General features: G+C 40.2%; 1 protein-coding gene across 3 annotated transcripts in view; it reads right to left on the bottom strand.

Moving 5' to 3' along the window:
* Nucleotides 1-20,979, bottom strand: part of tbc1d22a (TBC1 domain family, member 22a) — a 159,100-nt gene that overhangs the window by 91,992 nt on the left and 46,129 nt on the right. Inside the window, exons 7-10 of one of the 3 annotated variants that reach the window (XM_040035039.1) lie at nucleotides 17,887-18,015; nucleotides 13,822-13,884; nucleotides 13,274-13,339; nucleotides 6,180-6,294 (exon numbers count right to left, since the gene is read on the bottom strand). In XM_040035039.1, coding sequence (XP_039890973.1) covers nucleotides 6,180-6,294; nucleotides 13,274-13,339; nucleotides 13,822-13,884; nucleotides 17,887-18,015 — 373 coding nt within the window. The remainder of the gene's footprint in view (nucleotides 1-6,179; nucleotides 6,295-13,273; nucleotides 13,340-13,821; nucleotides 13,885-17,886; nucleotides 18,016-20,979) is intronic. The other 2 variants (XM_040035041.1, XM_040035040.1) reach the window with 2 other exon arrangements.

The raw sequence follows: 20,979 nt of genomic DNA, 5'->3' as shown, positions 1-20,979 counted from the left end.
ATTTGCAGATACTGGCTGTCACTCAAACTCACTCAAGGCTTTAAACGGTCGACACGCAGACAAACACATTTGGAGTAAGGATTCGAAAATTCAATCTGATGAAGATTTCAGGGTTTTTAGAGCGAAAACTCTGTGTGCACTAGTGTGAGTGCAAAGGAAAAAGTAGTCCACACTGGCATTTTGCTTCAAGGTGATCAAAGTGACTTTTTCAGTGTACTCCACATTCTGTTTACAGCTTTTATTCGTACTAATTAGGCCATCATACCATAATTAGAACTGCCAAATGACCAGCACTGTGCCACTTAAACAGACGGGAGTCATTAACGGACAGAGCTTTTCGGCGTAGATTGGATAATGCAGACACATAAAAAAACACATACGTTAAGCTGTTGTTACTGCAAAATCCTCGTCGGGAACAGTCACTGGATAAATGCAGCACTCTGCTGCACAACTGAGCCAAAGTACAAACCCAGTTGGTCCGAAAATGTAAGGAGTGCTGTGCAGAATAAATGTCTTCTACAATTATTCAATGCCTGTGGGACAGACATGAAACCTAATGGGTATCATTTTTGAACTTAAAATTGTATAACTGATCACAGTTGTGGTCACTGGCTTATTTTTTCTGCCCGAAAATACTTGTTATTCGAGATTCGAACATGCTTACCAGCTGCACTGAGTCTGCGATGTTTAAACTGAAAGCTAGCAACCTGTGACACTGTTACTTAACTTATGGCAATATTTTTAAAACCTATCTTTTGAATGGAAGGGCAAGTGAAACATGAAAGATTAGTTAAAAATTTCAGCACGTTGATAGATTGCTGCAGGAAGTTATGTCTGCCCAGTGGAACATTGAGTTTACATCCCGGACTAGCCCCCAATATATTATGCTCTGAATCAAAGCCAACATTTAATACAAAATAAAACTGAAAAAGAAATAATCAAAGCCAATAAATATGACGGGCAGCATAAAAAAGGGCAGCATGGTGGCACAGTGGTTAGCACTGTTGCTGCAAAGAAAGAAGGTCCTGAGTTTAATTCCACCATCAGGCCGGGGTCTTTCTGTGTGGAGTTTGCATGTTCTCCCCGTGTTTGCGTGGGTTCCCTCCGGGTACTCCGGCTTCCTCCCACCGTCCAAAGACATGCAGCTTGTGTGGACAGGTTAATTGATTAATCCAAATTGCCCATAGGTGTATATGCGCGAGTGAATGTGAGCGCGAATGGTTGTCTGTGTGTTGGCCCTGCGACAGACTGGCAACCTGTCAAGGATGTACCCCGCCTCCCGCCCTATGACAGCTGGGATAGGCTCCAGCTTTTTAAGAAAAAGCAAGCTTTCCTTATAAGTTCATATAAATGTCAATTAATTATTTGTACATAAAATATTGTTAATAATAAATAATACAAAATAATTACAACTTAAGAGAACGAAGTTTCTGCCTTGAGCATGAATTCAGAAACATGAAGTTCAATTACATGGAAAGGACGGAGAGAGAGAGAGAGAGGAAGGGGTAAAGCAGCATAAAAGAAAACAGAAGAAGAGATGGCAAAAGGAGACGACAGCCAGAGAGTGCAAGAGCACAGACAGCATGAGAGAATCTCACTTTCTACCCCTTCACAAAGGAGCAAAATTAGGCCCACTGCATGAAAGAGCCAAACCTCTCTTCTTTGTCTATCCCTCTCCCTCTCTCTGCGTCAGAAAACAAGAGCACCTAACAACAACAACACAGCGCATCAACCCATCATGTAAGATGCCAGCCAGGCACGTTTGAAGGTTTGTTGGCTGTGTATGTTATTCAAGGCTCATCAGCGCATGGAGATACACAGGAACAAAGCATGGGGTGATGCTTTGAAGATCTGACAACAGTCTGAATTGCCCAAAGAGAAGAGGAGAGAGGAAAAACATGCAGAAAGAAGTAGGGATAGAGGAATAAAGAAGAAGAAAATGACAGTGAAAGAGAAGGTAGAGGAAACGAACAAAAAAAAACAGGTGAAAAACTTTATAAAGAACAGTGGAAAAAGTAAAAGAGAAGAGAGGCTACATCAAAGAAAGTAGCTCATTTGCATAACATCATTGGCACAAGCCGTAAGAAGGGATGGCAAATATGTAGATGCAGTTTCATAGTGAGTTCTTCTAAAAAAAATTCTTATTTGTGAGATATCTCAACTGTTTTCAGCTTCAATATAGCAATAAAGCTTTATCTTAATGACGCTTATGCTTTATAGATATGTGACTTCAACATCCGTGTCATTTTGGAGGTTGTAGTAAAAGCACCAGACGCACTCCAGCACCGGAAGTTGTTATATTGTTGTTACATTTGTTAAAAATGGCGTTTCTAGCAGATTTTAAAATGGCAGTAAATTTGCTGTGTGTAGTGTTGTGTCCAAAGTAGTACACAGAAGCAATTGGGTCCAACCTCTTAAGGCTCCCAGCAGGGTCACAGTGTGCATGGTGTGTGACTTACTGTGGTTTCAACAGTAGCTCTATGTTGCATAGCTTCAAAGATGAGCCAAAACATAGCACAGAGAACTTAAACTAACTTATTTTTGTGGGATGTATGGATTCTAGGAAGCAGCAAGAACTGCACACATAAGGGGAAGGATTTCTCTTTGTAGGAGTCTCTTGACAAACTAGTATGTAGAGCTTATTATAAATGTAAAACAAACAAGAACACAAAAGAAAAGGAGGTAAAATGGTTTTTAAAAATCGGTCACGTTTCTCAATAAAGAAAAAAAACCTCAAAACTCTCAGCAGGTGGTTGAAGGTGGCTTGGCCTCTTTTTTCTTTCCTCTCCCATGTTCTGTTCACCTGATGTGTGTGCAAAACATCTGTTTTAAATTCAGAATGTTCAGCTTGAATAAAAAGAGCTGCAGAATGAGGAAGAAAGGTGACTTAAGTAATTTTGAAATACTCACACCAAACCACCTGGCACCAACAGCCATGCCGTTCAGAAACTGATTATCTAAAGGGATTTTCCCAAAGAATCATCAATTGGATTTATACAGAGAATGTTCCAACAAAGAGAGCGAGCAGCAATTCTTCGGGTGAAAATGCCTTGTCCATGTCAGAGGACAATGGCCAGATTGCTTTAAACTGACACGAAGGCAACAGTGAGCATCTCTGCATGCACAACACAGAAGACCACACCACAGGCTGAGGATTACAGTTCATGTAGGCTCACCAAAATTTGACAACAAATGATTGGAAAAATGCTTCTATCCTAATGATTCTTGTTTTCTCCTGCAAAATTCAGATGGTAGCGACAATATTTGACGTAAACAACATGAAAGCATGGATCAATCATGCCTTGCATTAATGGTTCAGGCTGATAGTCATATTTCATTGGCACATTGTAGATCCCTTAGTCCCAGCTCTCAACGCCACAGAGCTTCGTCTAGCCTGAGTACTGAGTGACGATCGTGTGCATCCCTTTATGAACACAGTGTACCCATCATCTAATGGCTGCTGCCAAAAGGATAAAACACCGTGTCAAAAAGCTCAAATGATCTCAAACTGCTTTCTTGATCATTACAATGAGTTCACTGTACTCAAGTGGTCTCCTCAGTCACCAGATCTCAATCCAACAGAACATCTTTGGGATGTGGTGGCATAGCAGGTTTGCATCAGAGATGTGCAGCCAGCAAATCTGCAGCAACTATGTGATGCTGTCATGCCAATATGGACCCAAAATGTTTCGAGCAGGGGTGCAAACCAGAAATGGCGAGCTTTATCTAATAAAGTGGTTGGTTGGTAAATTGCAGAAAATGAATGGGAAATGTAAAATAAAGCATCATTCCTCGTGAATACTGTCAAATGCTCTAAATGTAGATGGATTTGCTTGAATTCACTCATAATTAATCTCACAAAAATCATGTTGCAACTCTAATTGATTCATTTAACATCGCCACATTCAACATAAAGAAGGTACGAGCAACGTGTTTCTGCAACCCAAGGAGGAGCTCACTTGATGAAAGGAACCCTCCATGATGGTGATATCAAAGATCTTATACTGTAAACTGTAAATGATGCGGTCTATAGCAGATTTCAGGTTAACCAAATACTTTTAAAACACAGTAAATCTGTGACCACTACAAGGTAATGTGTGGAGCTTCTCTCTCGTCCAGAGGGAGTGCATGCTGCAGGATTTCCTCTCAGCAAAGGAAGTGCATTCAGGATCAGAAAATCCAAATTAAAGAGATTTTTGAGCACTCTTCTTGGGGAGAAATGTCCCCCTAACTACAGCTGAAAGGAAGCAATTTTAGTATCCACTATAGGAGCAGGGTTCAGCCTTCAGAGTAAAATCTAATCGGATATGGAAAGTTCTCTGTCTGAAGAAGAGATGGAAAACAGGAAAAAAATATCACCTCTGCAGCAACCTCCCTTGATGCATTTCATTACGCTCAGGCAAGCACCAAGCTTAATTCCACTTAGTTCGAATTTGCCTGTTTAGGCATAATCATTGCAGTCTTTTAGTGTCTCTGCTGAAACTGCAGGAAAAAAAAAATGTGTTTCTTAGGATGTTAACAAGGTCGTCGTACATATAAAAACATTCTCTTTTCAGAATGTTTTTTTCTTTCTGAAAATATAAGGCTATTAAACCTGCCTCATTATCATGTAAGATTAAAACGACAGGTAAAATTACAATATGATGGACATTTTAAGACCCTTTCCATCAAAATAACAACAAGAACATCTGCAGTGCTGGTGGGAAGTAAACTGTTGTTGTATATTATGTTAGCTTCCCTGTAACATATCAGTAAGTATTGTTTTACAACTGTAGCTGCCAACACTTTCTTGCTATTTAACAATAACTTGTTAAATTGCAAGGGCTGCACGGTGGTTAGCACTGTTGCCGCACAGCAAGAAGGTCCTGAGTTCAATTCCACCATCAGGCCGGGGTCTTTCTCTCCCCCGGGTACTCCGGCTTCCTCCCACAGTCCAAAGACATGCAGTTTGTGAGGATAATCCAAATTGCCCATAGGTGTGAATTTGCAAGTGAATGTGAGCGCGAATGGTTGTCTGTCTCTGTGTGTTAGCCCTGTGACAGACTGGCGACCTGTCCAGGGTGTACCCCGCCTCCCGCCCTATGACAGCTGGGATAGGCTCCAGCGCCCCCCGCAACCCTGAAAAGGATGAGCAGAAGCGAATGGATGGATTGTTAAATTGTTGCCTACCCCTCACCCAAACCCACAGGATGGTCCTGCTGGGGCTTTTTCCTGTTAAAAGGGAGTTTTTCCTTCCCAATGTCTCCAAGTCCTCCAAGTCCTAATGGCTCTAATTGTCAAGGATTTATCCTTGCAGGGTCTTTACCTTACAATATAATGCGCCTATATGCAAAGTTATGAATTGGTGCTATATAAATAAAGATGATTTGAGTTAAATTCACAGTGTACATACAGTGCAGTAAAGGAAAAAATGCTACAAAAAATAACATGCAAGAAGTTCCATCTGGTCATATTTTCAAGTAGTTCAAACATTTAAAAAATAAATCAATAAATAAAAAATAAAATTATATCGCACCTATACCGGCAATGAAATTTCTTGCAACTGCTTTCACCCTTCTCATGTTGAGGATCTGAAGCAGTGTTTATACTGTCAGAAGAGTTAAGTGTGAAAGGAAAATAAAGCATTCATCTACACAAATGCGGCACAACTTAAACGCTCACAGCGGGAGGGCCCTGGGAAAAACAGCGCGGTGTGCACACACACACATATATACACGCCTACACGTGTCATGCTCTCTCACACACATACTGTACAGTCTAATTCCTAAGTGTTAACCACAATGCTTTGATAGATGGAGCTTAAAAGCACATTCGAAACACAAACTGTAACCAAGTGTGTGTCTGGATGAAAGCAGAAAAGAAAGAGGGATTGAAAAGAGGGGCGAGAAGAGGGCACACAGGTGCAGGAGGAGCTCTTTGGACACAGAGTTGTGAAAAGAGAAACGGTCTCAAGGGTCCCGGGGTTGATTTCCTGTGACCTGTGGTGATGAACCGGCGAGTAACCCCTGAGTCTCGCCAGCTACAAAAGGTGCCACTCTGCACTGTGGAGAGTGGCACTTTCAGCAGAGAGGTAGCAGAAAGAGATGAGTGATCCTTACTTCAAAAGAATATCACACAAAAGATTAGGGAGTTTTAAAGTGAAAGTTAAAAAAGAAAAAGGGGGAGGGTTTGCCACTCACCAATATATTCAAAGACGAAAACGACGAAGAATGGTGTGACCAGGTCGTTGATGCCTTGCACGTAGCCGCTAGCGGGATGCCGGATGGCCCAGATAAACAGGATCCGTTCAAAAATCTTAAGACATACAAACATACACAGAGACAGAGTACCAATGCCATGAAAAGAGAAGAAAAAGATTCAATCCAACACTCTAATAACAACATAGTCGTAGAAATTTTTAACACAATGATTGACAACATTTCAGACATTAAGCTGGTTGGAATTAGAGATTTAAATCATTAAAGCATACATGTCAGAAAGCGAGTGAGGTGTGGGGGAAAAAAGCATAGGAATCATTTCAGGCGTGCTAAGCTGGTAAAGAAGAAAAGCTGGGCTCATGTCATGGGAAGCAGGTTTCAACTCTGCCACATTAGCTGATCATCTACTTGGAATACTGTTTAAACCCATCTCTTGAAAAACTAAAGGTAGCCTGGGGACTTTTGATCACTTGTAGCATTTTTTTTTTCCTTTTTTAAGAGGGCTTTGTTTGGTTTCTTTTACAAAAGCATAATCCAGCAGATCTACAGGCGGTCATGCACATACACTCCATATTAATTATGGATGTAGCATCCAGTTCTGAAAAGTGAATCAGACTCATAATTGTCAACCTAAATTCTTTCCAATGCCCAGCAAAAGGGGGGGTGGGGTGGGGGGGCTGACACGTTCCTGATGAGTTTATGATCTGGATCATTAGTTTCTAGTCTCATCTGATACAAAACGATGTTCATTTTGTAGCTAATGGTCCAATTTAGAAAAAGACAATAACGCGATGTCTGCTTTAAGACGCATTCAGTTCAATTCAATTTTATTTATACAGCGCCAAATCACAACAACAGTCGCTTCAAGGCGCTTTATATTGCAAGGTAGACCTACAATAACACATATAGAGAAAATCCCATCATATGACCTCCTATGAGCAGCACTTTGGCGACAGTGGGAAGGAAAAACTCCCTTTTAACAGGAAGAAACCTCCAGCAGAACCAGGTTCAGAGCGGGGTGGAACCCAGCAGATTACTGTCATCTGTTTTTCAGTCACATCCGCCCCTCCCTCGTTCAGGTGCACTGAAAGTCACTCAACCTCAGCTGTCAGCTGGTCAGTTTTTGGCTAAATGATTTTATTTTATTTAGAAAGAGGGACAATACATATTAATGAACATTTTAACAAATTTAAATATGCCAGATTGTAGCCTTGGGCTAATTTCCATCTGCAGTGTTTGGCTTTAGGCCCCAGTTATTTTGTTTGCAACCTAAGTAGCAAAGGGACAAAAGATGCACCTCATTAGCCAAGCTAGTTAGATAGCACTATAGTCAGCTGACACAGTCACATAGTTTAACGTAGAGCTTGAGCGATACTGAATTTTTGAGGCCGATACCAATAACAATACTTGGAGATGTCCACCTGAATCTGCTTAGATCAATTGGTTATGTTTTTGGCAAATGAAAAACAAACGTGTTGCCAACAGTGAAAACACCAACACTGCTTTGGCGAACAAACTATGTGACATCAAAACTCATAAAATGGCAATAGGATGTTTCTACCCCCTCTTCTCTACTGCCAATGCCGATACATCTACAATTAGCAATTATATAATATCGGCCTGCCACTACATCCACAGTTAATATGAACCATTTCTTTGGCTCTCCATCATCACTGAGCAACACCTCAGTCTTTAGCTCCTCAGCTGTATTTCTTGTTCTTAAAAAAAAAAAAACTCACTTTGAACTTTGTTCTCTGATTCTGGTGTTGGTCTCCTCCCTCCTCACTTTGTCTCTGTCTCTTCCTCTTCCCCTTTGAGTCAGTCTCCTCCATCTCCTTCTCTTTCCCTTCTTTTCAACATTTTTTTTTGCAAGGCAAACACTTCCATCTTTGTTATGGGTGGCTGTTTAATACTGTCAGCCCCGGTGAATTAGAAGAGGCTTGATGTTTAGCTTGGTTTTTTTCTGTTGTGCAAATGGATTTCCCTCCAAAATACGAAGACAGAAACACATTTTTCTTACACCTTGATGTACCGCACCCATCAAGCCCTTATGTTTTGGTGACCATGTCAGGTTTCTGTCACTTTCTAAATAACCTCATACCTCATTGTTTTATGGTATATAACATGGTCATGGTAATGGGTTTTTTGTTTGTGTTTTTACTGGGAAGTGTCTCCACAAAACCCTCGCCTTTTTATTTAAAGTAATTCCATCATTGCTAAGACAGTGGAAGAGAATGGTAAGCTCTCCCTGGCTTTCTCCTCCACACCTCACACCACCTCTTTCCCTATCAAAGCTGCATCCATCAAACACAGGAGAGGTGCTGGTGAGAGCAAGGGGAGTGGGTAATGGGACTTTCTTTTCATGCAGCCTCAAAAGCCGACATGCATATTTCACATTGGCAACCGCTTTGAGTGAACTCATGCACACAAAAACTACCCGGTCCGCACCCGTTTTACTGTGAGGACAAAAACTCTAAACTCTGTATGTTTGTCTGTGGCATCATTTGTATATGAAAGCGAGAGAAAGCGCAGCTGCAACTGAATATTTTCTTCAGGAGAAGATAACATTAACTTCATTTGGAGAAGTCCAGTTTAACTTCAGATTCTCCTAATAATAGAGGCTATTTTTTTGGGGGGGGGGGGGTCACAAAATCAGCTTTTCTGTCTCCTTTGTCAAAAAACTATTGTTCAATTCCATTAGCTCCAGTCCCCCAAGACCCAGATAAGGATAATCTCCAGAGATAAAAAAGAAATTGTTACAAGAAAGGTGTCAACTCAAGAAAATGTTCATTGATGTCTTGTCCAGATTTTGGGGGAAAAGGCCTGTCCTACATTCAAAACATTAGTCTATTAAATATCCTACAATAACTATACGAGTCGATTACATCATATCTATTTGTTATGCAAAGACTAAAATTAAAAAAAGCTTGTGGTATAAGGCTCATACTGTGCTGAGTGATAAATCCTGCTCTTTTAGCCTGTAATCACAAATTGTATGCAAAACACAACACATTTGAATCTTGTAATTGCTGATTATCAACAATATTGTCATCTCCTGAAGACAATATTGTACTCGAAAACAAGAAAAACTCCAACGCTTTAGATACCACTTAGGAAATCACTGCAGAATTGCTTCAATATCCCTCTCTCCCTGAAATGGAACAGACTGTTGACTGCCTTCCATCTTGACTAAATCTCCGGAGCCCCAGAGACAAACAAGTGAATGAAATGAAGCAGAGGTGATTTTCAGGTGGCACCGCAGCAAGCATAACCATATAAAAAAAAAAAAAAAGGGAGGGGGGCCTTGGGAGTCTGTTGCATACCAAAATATATGAGGAGCACACTGCTTGAATATTTCAGTGTATGCTGGTGGCTTTTATTTAGCACGTAAGCGGGAAGAGCTGATGTGTGGGGATGAGAGGGAGAAAAACATGGGATCTGGGAGAGGGGAAATGGAGGTAAAAGGAAAAATACAAACATCAGATGAAGTAATAGTGCATACTGTAGATAAGATACTTGGTAGAAAACAAGCACCCAGCCTCCTCCTTGTCTGATCTCATTTCCACGCTAAGCTCCCTGCTTACAGCCTCGACATGTATCCTGTACAAAACAGGGGCAATGGGAGGTGGCGCTGCCTGGGGCAACGTGCGTATGTATTCAAGTGTTTGCACATATTATAGGTCTGTGCACTCCTGAATGACAGCAACCCTCGTCATTTTCTTTCACTTACAGGTACAAGAGAAAGTTTGGAATTAACATAAGTCTTCATGTAAGTCACAGCAGTCTGACTAAACAAAATACACAATCTGATTTTTGCATTAGCAGTCACGTGCAGTGGAGGCCAGATAGGAGCAGCACCTCGTGCAACCTCTTTCAGCAGTAAACAAACGCAACAGGAGGCTTTTAGAAACGCTTTTTCCTGCAGGAGTGTTTCAGTGCATCCACCTTTCTTTGGATAACTGAGCAGCCTTCTTGATTTGACCATTCCAAGATATTACCTTTCTTCTTTTCTAAGTTTAATCTACTTATCTACTAAGTAAAGCCTGAAAAAAGTCTGAATTCATTATTCCCCTACTGACTGCAAAGCATCCAGATCTCGAGGCAGGACAGCAGACCCAAACCATGATGCTCCCTCCACCATGTTTCACTGTGTGGATAAAAGTTTTGGTATTGGTGTGAAATATTTTGACTTATTTTTGGCGTTTTGTTTTATTTTTTAACACAACATTGCACATTGTGGCATAAGATCGTTGTTCTACGTCTGTCCTATAGGTATGAAGAAGTTAATTACCTCTCTAAATTTGTTTAGCACCAGACTTCAGATATGTGAAAAAGTGAAAATACACTCTTTGTAAGCATTCTGGCATCAGTCACCATGATAATTAAAGCAAAGGTATTTGGCTGAGGTAGAGAAAAATGAGGCATAACCATTGGGGAATTTGGGATTTTAAACGTTTTACAGACATAAGTAACCATAAGTTGCTAAAGTATATTATTGGCATGATTACTGTTTTTACTACATATATGAATAAAATGGTAAAAATAAATATTAATAAATATTAATAAATATAAAGAGGGCGCTCTGCAATTTCCCTGTTGGCAACATCCCTGTTAACAATTATAACAACCAGATGATCCCCGCACTGTTGGGTAGATCATAAATTAGGAAATAAGAAACTACTCTTAACAAATGTTAGGGAAATCTGCCTATGTTTGTGTCTGAAAGAACGGACGCATCGGCTGAGATATCGGACTTTTAAATCAAAATATCAATCCTATCAGTTGGATTGATACAACAACAACAACAAAAAAAAAAAAAAAAACTACACATGACACGATTTCTTTTCTCGTAACCTTGTATGTTATTCTGCTGATAACTGTCCCTTTATGTTCCCCAGCTATAGCAACAGTTGAGTTTAGCGTGTTGCCAACATATTATGACCTCAGCAGTGTAGTCATATGAGGTGCTGAAATGCAGAAAACAGAGTTTCAAACACTTTAATACATACTAAGACTTATTTTTAACAAAAGTCAAGACATTACTAGACTCTTTAATGACCTGCCGCCAACTTGACTCTTGTCCTTTGTGCTACTTTTCCATGAGCAAAGGTTTTAGTAACTTAGAGATTTCTGCTTGCATTTTGCTGTTACCTTTGGATCCTTATGTTTTCTTTAAATTTACAGACTTTGTTCTTGGTGTGATTCCAAGCTTTAGGACAGAGGTTCTGTTAATTTTTTCTAGTCTGCATTGTGATTGATTACTTCATGTGTTCAATGAAGATCAACCACATTTTCACCTAAATGCAAAAATCCCACTATGTTGTATGGATGTCTGAGTGCGTATGTGCGTGCTTCCTCGCACCTTTGTGCAGGTATACACACAAAGCAGCTCGGAGCCCTGGGCACCTCATTAGCCTCCACCTCATTATGGAGTTTTCTGTGTTTTCACTTCTCTGCTTCTCAGGCCAGTGGTTCTACTCATGACAGGCCATCCCTGAAGCACTAGAATAATAAGATAAGCTTAACCCAATATAAATGAATGGAATCAGGTTAATGTCCATGTTAAGTTGCACTGGGATGCTGCACTGATAGTCCCTCAGACCAGTGGAGTAACTTCTTACAAGAATTTCATAGCTAAAAGACCACTAACCATACTTACATTATTTCAAGTTATTCTGTAACTTACAATGAGTAGATAGTTAAAGGTTTCAAGCCATAACCTGGCTTATAGTTTCTCACACAGCCCCGACCCTATTCTGGCTTTACACTTCATGTTTATTGAAGTGTGACATTCTGAAGGGAGACAACAAATCAATCAGATTGTAAATGTCTTCATTGATAGAACTATTAAATTACATGTGAAATCACTATTGTCAAGAAAAACCACTGATTTGTGGTTACGACAACTTTGTCACTTTGTGTAACTTACGAGTGTTAACACATTACTTCTGAGCCAACTAAACCATCTGCACACATTTAATACAAATGACCTAGTAAGCCAAAAATCTAGTAATTAAAACTGTATTTTTTAAGGTAAAATCAGTATTGATTATTGTAGGTTCTTCGAAAGCATCTCAAGGTGACTATTGTTGTGATTTGTGGCTATATGAACATAACTCAATTCAAGTGAATTGAACTAATAGAGTGTAATGACAGGTTGGAAAAGTTGTTTTTTATTTTTTAATGAACATTACAAAAAAAATCCAATACACAGTATATGTAGACTTAAAGTGATACTGATTCATATTAAGTAGCTACAATCTGCATTTACCCATCAACAGAGAAACTGAGCAAACCCGATCTGAGTGAAATCAGCTGATATTAATTTTATACGTATGATAAAATATGTAAAAGCGCAGCAGCTCTGTGTGAGAAACAAATGCCTTTAAAGTATTTTTTATGCATTTCTACTGATCACCATGAGAAAAAAGGTGCTTATGAGTTTTCCTAGCTTTTAACCATATTGTCCAATGTGCACAACCGTGACTAATAGTTCAATGTTTCAAACATAATGCTCAAGATGTTTTGAAGAAAATGACTTCTTATATCGGCCATAACAGAGCACCCAACTGTAATAAGAAATGCTTCAGTAGAACTAACGAAGCACAACAAAAAGATATGAAACTGCCAACCATGCAGAGTGAAAGTTAAAAGGGATCTAATCCCATGCATGTAATTATTAAAATCATGTGTGTTCTTCGCTTGAGCAGCTGTGTATGTGCCCCATGCCAAATCATGCAGTGCTTAAGCAAGGGTCTTCCCATTTTACACTCGCAGGCAGATAGAAAAACATTAAATAAAGTAAGTAAATAAATCAAGATACTGAGACTTGAGTTGAGACGGTATTTTTACTCTAACACTCAACTACTCTTCACAGTTTGTGCCCCATTTTTTCGACCTATATCGTTTTAACTATTGTCATGTTTTTCCCCTCTTTGTAAGCCATCTCACATGTTCTGTCTTTAAGGTGTCCAACATCATCAGTGCCTCTGATTCCAGGACCAAATCTGCCTAAAAGCAGAAAAGGGAAAACCCTGCTAGGTGAGGTGGTGTGTGTGCAGCTGGAGGGGTCTCACCTCTTGAACAGAAGCTTGTTGAAAGAGAGGAATAAGAGGATTAGTTCTCGGTATGTCAATGTGAATCTGCAGAGAGAAGGAGAGAAAAAAAAAAGACAAACACTGAAGCAACGGGCAGGTTAGCACAGATTTGGCCATTACAGACAGTGACAGGAACGGAGAGCGAGAGGAACAGTTAGTGGATTGGTGTCTTTGATTGAAGTCGGACTGGGGTTTCAGTTTTCTGAAATGGATAGCAGCTGTGGTCTTGAATGCAGCACTGCATATGAGTGCCCTTGCATGCTGAGATGCCTCTACGATAATATGTGCTTGCATCAATGTGTGTGTGTGTGTGTGCGTTTATGCATGTACGAGACCACATTTACACCATTTCAGAGTGTTTACCCCGCAGACGACCGATACGACAGGCGGACAGATTCATCAGAAGGGAGCCAGGCGGATGCAGGGCGGCAGCTGGAGCCAAGCCAACTGAAATAGCCCGGTCTGTTTGTAAGAGTGCGCGGCTGGTTACGGGACTGGGCATTGGGTCCACATCCAGTCCACCTTACCTCTGTCACCTTTGGCTGCAGCACCAAAGATTCAGGACTCATCCTAGGAATGTCTATGTGGATCTGACAGCAACATGGGAGAGAATGTGTTAGACACACACGGACACACACACATAAACACAAACACACACAATATAAACGTCCTCCACATGTACTGCATTTTCAGACTTTTTCAGGTGTTATAAAGAAATGACAAAGGACATAAAGTGGAGTTATTACACTCACACCCAGTTCTATATTATATGTTGGAATGTATAGGGTAGCTTTGCATGATTACTTATAATCCTTATTTGTCTTATAGTGTATCCGTTCATCCACTGTTTTCAACAAGCCACTCTAGCTAGTGGCTGCCCCTCACAAACAGAAGGTTTGAGCAAAAGATGGGTGGGGCCTCAGACGCCAAATGATTTACACATCTTCTGTCTTGATAGCATACATAGTCAAGAGCAGTAATAAGAAGAACTTTGAGCATTTGGCTCACAGGGATGACTTCCACATATAGTGATGTTTCTACATCGAGCGAGGAAGTTTTTAGAGGTCTGGCTTGTCTCTTTGTTGGTGCGTTTCCAGAATTACTTAATGTAATAAACAGATTTGCATTAAAAATATCTAATGTGGAGCGCGGCCCATCTTAGAAATGGTTAATATCCCGATGCATGTGCCAGTCCATCTGGATTCAGATCCAGATGGACTGGCACATGCATGCGTCCCTCTGCGACAAAGCCGCACTACTAACCACAGAGCCACCAAAACTTACTACAAACCAATACTAAATCCTCCTGGATTTAATGACTGAGTTGAAACAAGGTATGGAAGGAAGCTTTGGTCATGTTTAATATGAGCGTGCACAATTTTCATAGTATATTTGACAGAAAATAAGCTAAAAGTATATCAAGGCCACTATAAAATGGGAAGTTGTGGTATTTCCTCGTCGTGCTTCGTGGTCATATGAAGCAGGACGAGGTGGTCTCTTTGAGAATATAATAATTCTCTATGTAAGTTCCAGTAGCATTCAGCTCACTGTTTTAAAATTGTATTTTGACATTTTGTAATTGATAAGGCCATCGTAAATGAAGGGTCGGTATTTTCATCCTCTAGTGGTCCAAATATTTTTAATGCACCAGAAATAAACCAACAAAATGCCATCTCCACACAACACTCTCCTCTGCTTGCTTGAAAAATAACAAAAAAAGACCAAAGCTAGATTTTTTTTAGATCACTTTCTCCTGGGGAAGAATGAAACTGCTGCAGTACATCAAAAGGGTTTGCAGTTCAAGCTGGGACATCCGTATGCACATGTACACACACACACACACACACACACACACACACACACACACACACACACACTGTGTGGGCAAGTTACAAGGAACATAAACAAAAATATAAAAGAGACAAAAGAACAACCTCGAAACAGACGGACATTCAGAATGGATGATGGACACACAAACACAAGGATGACATGTAACAGAAATGAGCGGAGCCCTGTGTGATATCACTTAAAATTAATGACATACTTGAACAGTAGACCCACTTTCTCTTTACAAAATAAAGACTACACAGACTTACTATATTAATAATTGCAGGCCACAGAGTAGAAACTCAGTGAAGCAAATGAACCTCCTAGTGTTCCTTCTTCTTGTGTTTTTGGCAGCGTGATTTGGATCGCCATCACGCTGCAGTATTTCTCATGTTGTCAGCCAGTATTTTGGTAAATTCACAGGCATTGATGGTCCCATCTATAAATGTCATCTCCCTTTTGCACTTTTGAACTAGCTCCAAATCATCACACCCCTGCGCTCTCTGTGCTTCACTGTCGGGACGATGCATTCACTGTAGTGGTCCTGCTGAACCGCGGGCGAGCCAAAATAAATTTCCTCTTTGTGATTCTTTTTTAAAGTCTACACCGGGTTTTTTTCTTTTCTTTTTTAAGTTGTTCGAACAGGCTGACATTACAAACTGTCCTTTACACTGTCTGAGCTACCACAGAAACACTCTTTCCATGGATAAACCCTGAGCCAAATCTGAAGTACTTGCCCAAACTTAAGGTCCGAGCCCCTTTGCAGCTATGTACCTTAACCCACATTCGGTGCTCAAATTCTGGCCTGCCTACATGCAAATACATCTGCACAGTGATGCGGTGCCCACCTCATAACAGACTGTTGAAAACCTTTAGAAATATTTCAAAAAAACAAATTAAATATGGATAATTAAATATGATGTCTTTTCCCGATACTTTCAGTAGCTGTCTTATTTCTGCAAAGTTTACCGACTGCGGTTTATTGCAGTATTTTGCTACATTAAACACTAACAGCTGGGAAACTTGCAGATGTTTTGTTGAAGCCTTTATGTGAACCAAATTGCATGTAAGACAGACTTTTGGGATATACAACATTACGTGGGATGTTATTTTGTGGATTAAATTAAACCATGTCATTAAACTGCATATGCCTGACCCTTGGTGTGATCCCCATTTCCTGGCGTGAACCTTAGTAAAATTGAGTCTGACACTCGTGCTATACCTTTTGATTACTTCTGCAGCCGTCTCATTTCGACTCATTTATGGTTGGTCACTGATATTCCTGTATGCTTTACATGTGGGAGAATTCTCACAATAAATGCATGTCTAGCTCCTCGGGCAGTTCTTCTCCGCGTGGAGCTATGATGCAGACACGTAGATTCAACATGAAGAAAGTTCTTGATCACTTCAGTTTATTTTAAGTCTTTGCTTTTTTAGCAAAACTGTGATTAACATGGGTATTTAATTTTGCTGAACTGAGTTTCTACTTTGGGAGTCTTTGTTTACACTGTATTGTTTTTAAAGTCTTTGTTTTCGACTCTTCATAAGAGGAAATGATCTACTTAGAAAATCCAGCTATTTAGAGATCGCACAGTTTCAAATGATGTCAAATGAACACGTCTGTGCAACAGAGAATGTGCATTCTCATCTCAAACACTGCACTTTACACACTGTGCATATAACACCACTTTGTTTTCTATTACATACAGTAAGCTACTTTTTATCTCATTTTATTTTACTTCTGTACTTATTTCATCCAGTCTTATTTACAGTAAGCAAAACCGCACAGGGGCGTCTTCCGATCTGTTGAGTACTGTATGTAAACACACATACAACCACGTAAATATGTATAAAGAAAAAAAAAAAATCAAAAAAGAAAAGAAAGAAAAATACAGAAACCCAATACAAACCCACCATCCTGAGCAACATGAATGCCAAAGTAACATATGTACAAACACACATAATCAGGCACACAGCAAAAATAAATAAACAAACAAACAAACTAGAAATCACTAAAGCACAAGTAGAATCTGGCAGAAAAAGGAGGCTTCAAGACACAATCCAAACAATCATCAAAACAAAGTATGCCAGCTCCCTGGCACGGTGCAGCGGAGATCAATGGGAAATTGGACGGAATGTGAGAAATGTGTGTTTTTGCTATCGACAGTTCACTTTGATGTTCCTTATCGGCTCAAAATGAATGGGAAGTAGTCGAGTGTAAGAACGAGGGGATGGTGTGTGTGTGTGTGTGTGTGTATCCGTGTGTGGTGGTGGTGGTGGTGGGGGGTAAAAACGGATATTTTCAGAACCAAACAGAATACTGTTAATTTCAGTATCTCTCTGAAGCCGCTCGTCTCTGGTCTGTGACACAGACACACACAGACGAACAAACAATCAGACGAGTACATGAGGGAGAAGGACGAGAGAACAAAGGAACACAAGCAAGGGGGGGAAAAAATGCAATAAAGATCACATTTTTGCCAAATAACTAGTGGCAGTCATCCTGACTGCAGGGCCAAATTCTGTAAAAAGGCACTCTTTACACACACACACACACACACACACATATATATATACACAAACAAACAAATGCTTACACTGTTTGTGTCCTAAATTCATGCTGAGCTAATACATTGGCAACGGGAGGATGCTCTTGTAATTAGAAAGAGTCTTTCTGGAGACTTTCATTCATTCTGTCCCTCAAGTTGGGGGATTCAGGAAGCTATAGGCATACGAGATGTGTGGGCTCGTGTATATGCATGTACCTGTCTGTATGTGTCTTGATGATGCTCATCATTGCGAGAGTCGTAGTATTGCTGGATGAAGCCGAAATATTCTTGCCTCTTCCTCTGTAGAACGCTTTCCCTCCTCTCTGCGTTGGCTGGCAGGTAACCCTGATAGACAGAGAGTGAGAAACATACAACATCACCCATTTAAACGTTGACGCAAGTCACACTGTAGATTTGATTTTTCCATTTATCTTCTTAGTTCTTCATATATTCTTGTTTTTGGATCCGACTCAATTCAGTAAGAGTTCAGTTTTGAAGTAAAGTTACAGCTGAAAAAAAAAATGCTGTATTTTAATTCACTTTCTTGCAGACAGCTCAAAGAGAAGATTGATACTACTTTCATGCCTGTGTATTATTGATGAAGCTGAGGCCTGGAGCTGGTTAGCTTAGCTTGAAAAGAACCTATTTGGCTCATTTTCAACTCCAAACTTTTAACTTTGACTTGACTTGAGTGGCTTTGCATAATTCACACTTCAAGATAATCCCAATTTTTCTTATTCTGGGCTTCGGTTCAGCTACCTTTTAGAGCTGCTCTCGCTTTGAGTCATGTTCTTCTCATTGGCTGTCACTCACAAACAGTAGGTTTGAACAGCAGGTTGGCGGGCCTGTTGTACAGCAAGGATAGTCTATGCCTGAGAACATATATTACAGATATCAACTGTTTATTAACGCATAAAGATCCAGGAGTAGAAAAACAACCGATGTGACAGTACGCTTTATTAGGTACACCAGCTCAAATGCTCATTAATATCTAATAAGCTAATTACAAGTAATGCTCTTCTGCCAAGGTATGCAGAGGAAATGAAAATTTCAGGGAGGCCATCTTTCCAGTGTTTAAAAACACACAATGGTTTTAGGTTTCCCATCTCAGTACTATTTGTTTCTCTTAGTACCATTTAATGAGCTTTTATTTTAAAACTTGCTCTCAAAAAAAACTTGCTTTGAGGATTTTTTGAGCCAAGTTCAATCACAACCCAGACTCCACCACCTGGGACTGCATGGTTTGTAAATGATACACTTCACTTTGCAAAGAAAACTTTCTGCTTCCTGCCCAAATGCTTTCTGCTTCTTCAGGGAGTTACCTTTAAATGGGTATTTGTGCGCGTGTGGAGGGGGGTGTTTGTCAGACGGCATATGTGAGCATGCATTTGTGAAAGACTGTATCCTGGTTATGCGGTCAGGCTTACGCAATGAGGAGAAAGTCAGCCCTAAAATGAACAAAAAAAAAATACATCTATTAAAAGTGAGAGCTGGGGCTAGGCGTTCTGAAATATTCAGAGAGTTACAATCTTCAAAACTGAACTCAAACATGACTTCAGGCCCTGAAAACTACTTCCCGTGAGAAAAAGCTGGTTCATCTAGCTGTGAAACATTCAAAGGGTCCCTTTTTATTTTAAAATGACATCTATGAATGAACCATTTTTGCCATTTTTCTCTGAAGAGCTTTGATTATGACAACAGACAAAACGACTGCCTGTTATCAACCGCCTGTTAGATGACAACTAAGCAATCTCAGAGACTGAATAACGTCCACCCGCTGCAGGTAAAAGCCCTGTAAGAAATATAATAAATGCGCCTTCAGGTTTTAGATTGTGCTTATTGTGTTGTGTCTGCCTGTTCTTTCTGTGCCTTTGTGGGTTCATGCAAGCTATGTTAGGTTAACTGTTGATTGACTGTTAGTGTGAATGTGAGCGTGAATGGTTGGTCTGTCTCTATATGTTAGCCCTGTGACAGACTAGTGTACTGGCTACGGGATATACTCCGCCTCTTCCTCTATGACACCCAGGCTCCAGCCGAACCTTGACCCTGAATTAGACAAACGGTCAAGAAAATGAATGAATGAATGAAATCTTGACTGTAACTCAGATATAGTCACTGCAGTGTTGCCCACCAGTTTCTTCCATGTTCCTATCAGTCTGAATGAGTCTTTGCAAAGAGCACAACTGGAGGGGACTCAACTCAGCTGATAGCCAGAGGTGATTGTATTTTGGTTATATATAGAACAAGGAAAGCTGCTCAGTGCAGAAGTAATAATTGAATGTGAATTTCCACCTATGTAGACAACAACAGATTTATCAGAGTCAACTGTTGAATAATCAGAAACCAATCGTATCTAATTGCCAAATCGACCCCATTCCATCACAGACCCACTCCGTCTTATGGCAACATTTAAGGCAGGATTTAATTGTTATGCTTGACAATCTCATTTTGCAGCAAATAAATACATAAAATGACTGGCCAGGCTGTTAGTACAGTTAAAACTATAATATTTGTCACATAAATAACAAAGGCAAGGGCTTCCAGACAGCCATGCTCCTAATAATGCAGAACTTTGTTAGCGTTTAACCATGACGATTATATAAAAATCCTGTTCAGCTACAGACTGAAACTGTTCTTATAGCAGGCTGTAAACATGATTATTTCTACTGTAGACTTGGGCACTCTAACATCGGGTCTGTGGGGGCTGAGCCCCAGTGGGCCACTAGAAGAACTCAAGTTTTCTGTGAGTGATGAGTTTGCTTTTTCGTGACCACTAAGTCAGCATATCTCACTAAAGAAGACCATGATGTGTTACTAAATGATCCTGAAAGCTAGCAAGTGGATTTTTGCCCTTATATTGTTACACTGACGTGGCTGCGGCTCAGGTGGTCGAGTGAATGGATGAATGAGTGAATTAGCGACCCACTGTAAAGCCCTTTGTGGAACAGATAAGGTTAAAAGGTTCCATACGAGTGCAGAGCACTTAGCATTTAAGTACAGACCATATGCTGCTCCCATAGGTCAGGACTAAAACTCCCTACATAAATCTTACAAAGATGCCTTTCCTGTAAATATTTCAGCAAACAGCTGCTCTCGTGCACGGATTTGTCATCACTTCCAATTAAAATGAGCATATTTGGCTGCTGATCACACGCAAGTTAGAGCAACTGTGTCTTGGACTGGCTTTAGTGGAATCCCCATCAAATTAAATTCATCTACCTGCTCCAAGAGAGTCGGAAAAATCAGAACAGGCCTTAAAACGCGGATGTTCACTGTGTGTTCGTCATCAATGTGTGCGTCTGTCTGTGA

The sequence above is a fragment of the Simochromis diagramma genome, unplaced genomic scaffold (genome assembly GCF_900408965.1).
Source record: "Simochromis diagramma unplaced genomic scaffold, fSimDia1.1 OVJJ01000816.1, whole genome shotgun sequence".
NCBI classification, from domain to species: domain Eukaryota; kingdom Metazoa; phylum Chordata; class Actinopteri; order Cichliformes; family Cichlidae; genus Simochromis; species Simochromis diagramma.
The sequence above is the reverse complement of the archived record's forward strand: the minus strand, read 5'-3'. Positions and strand labels throughout refer to the sequence as shown.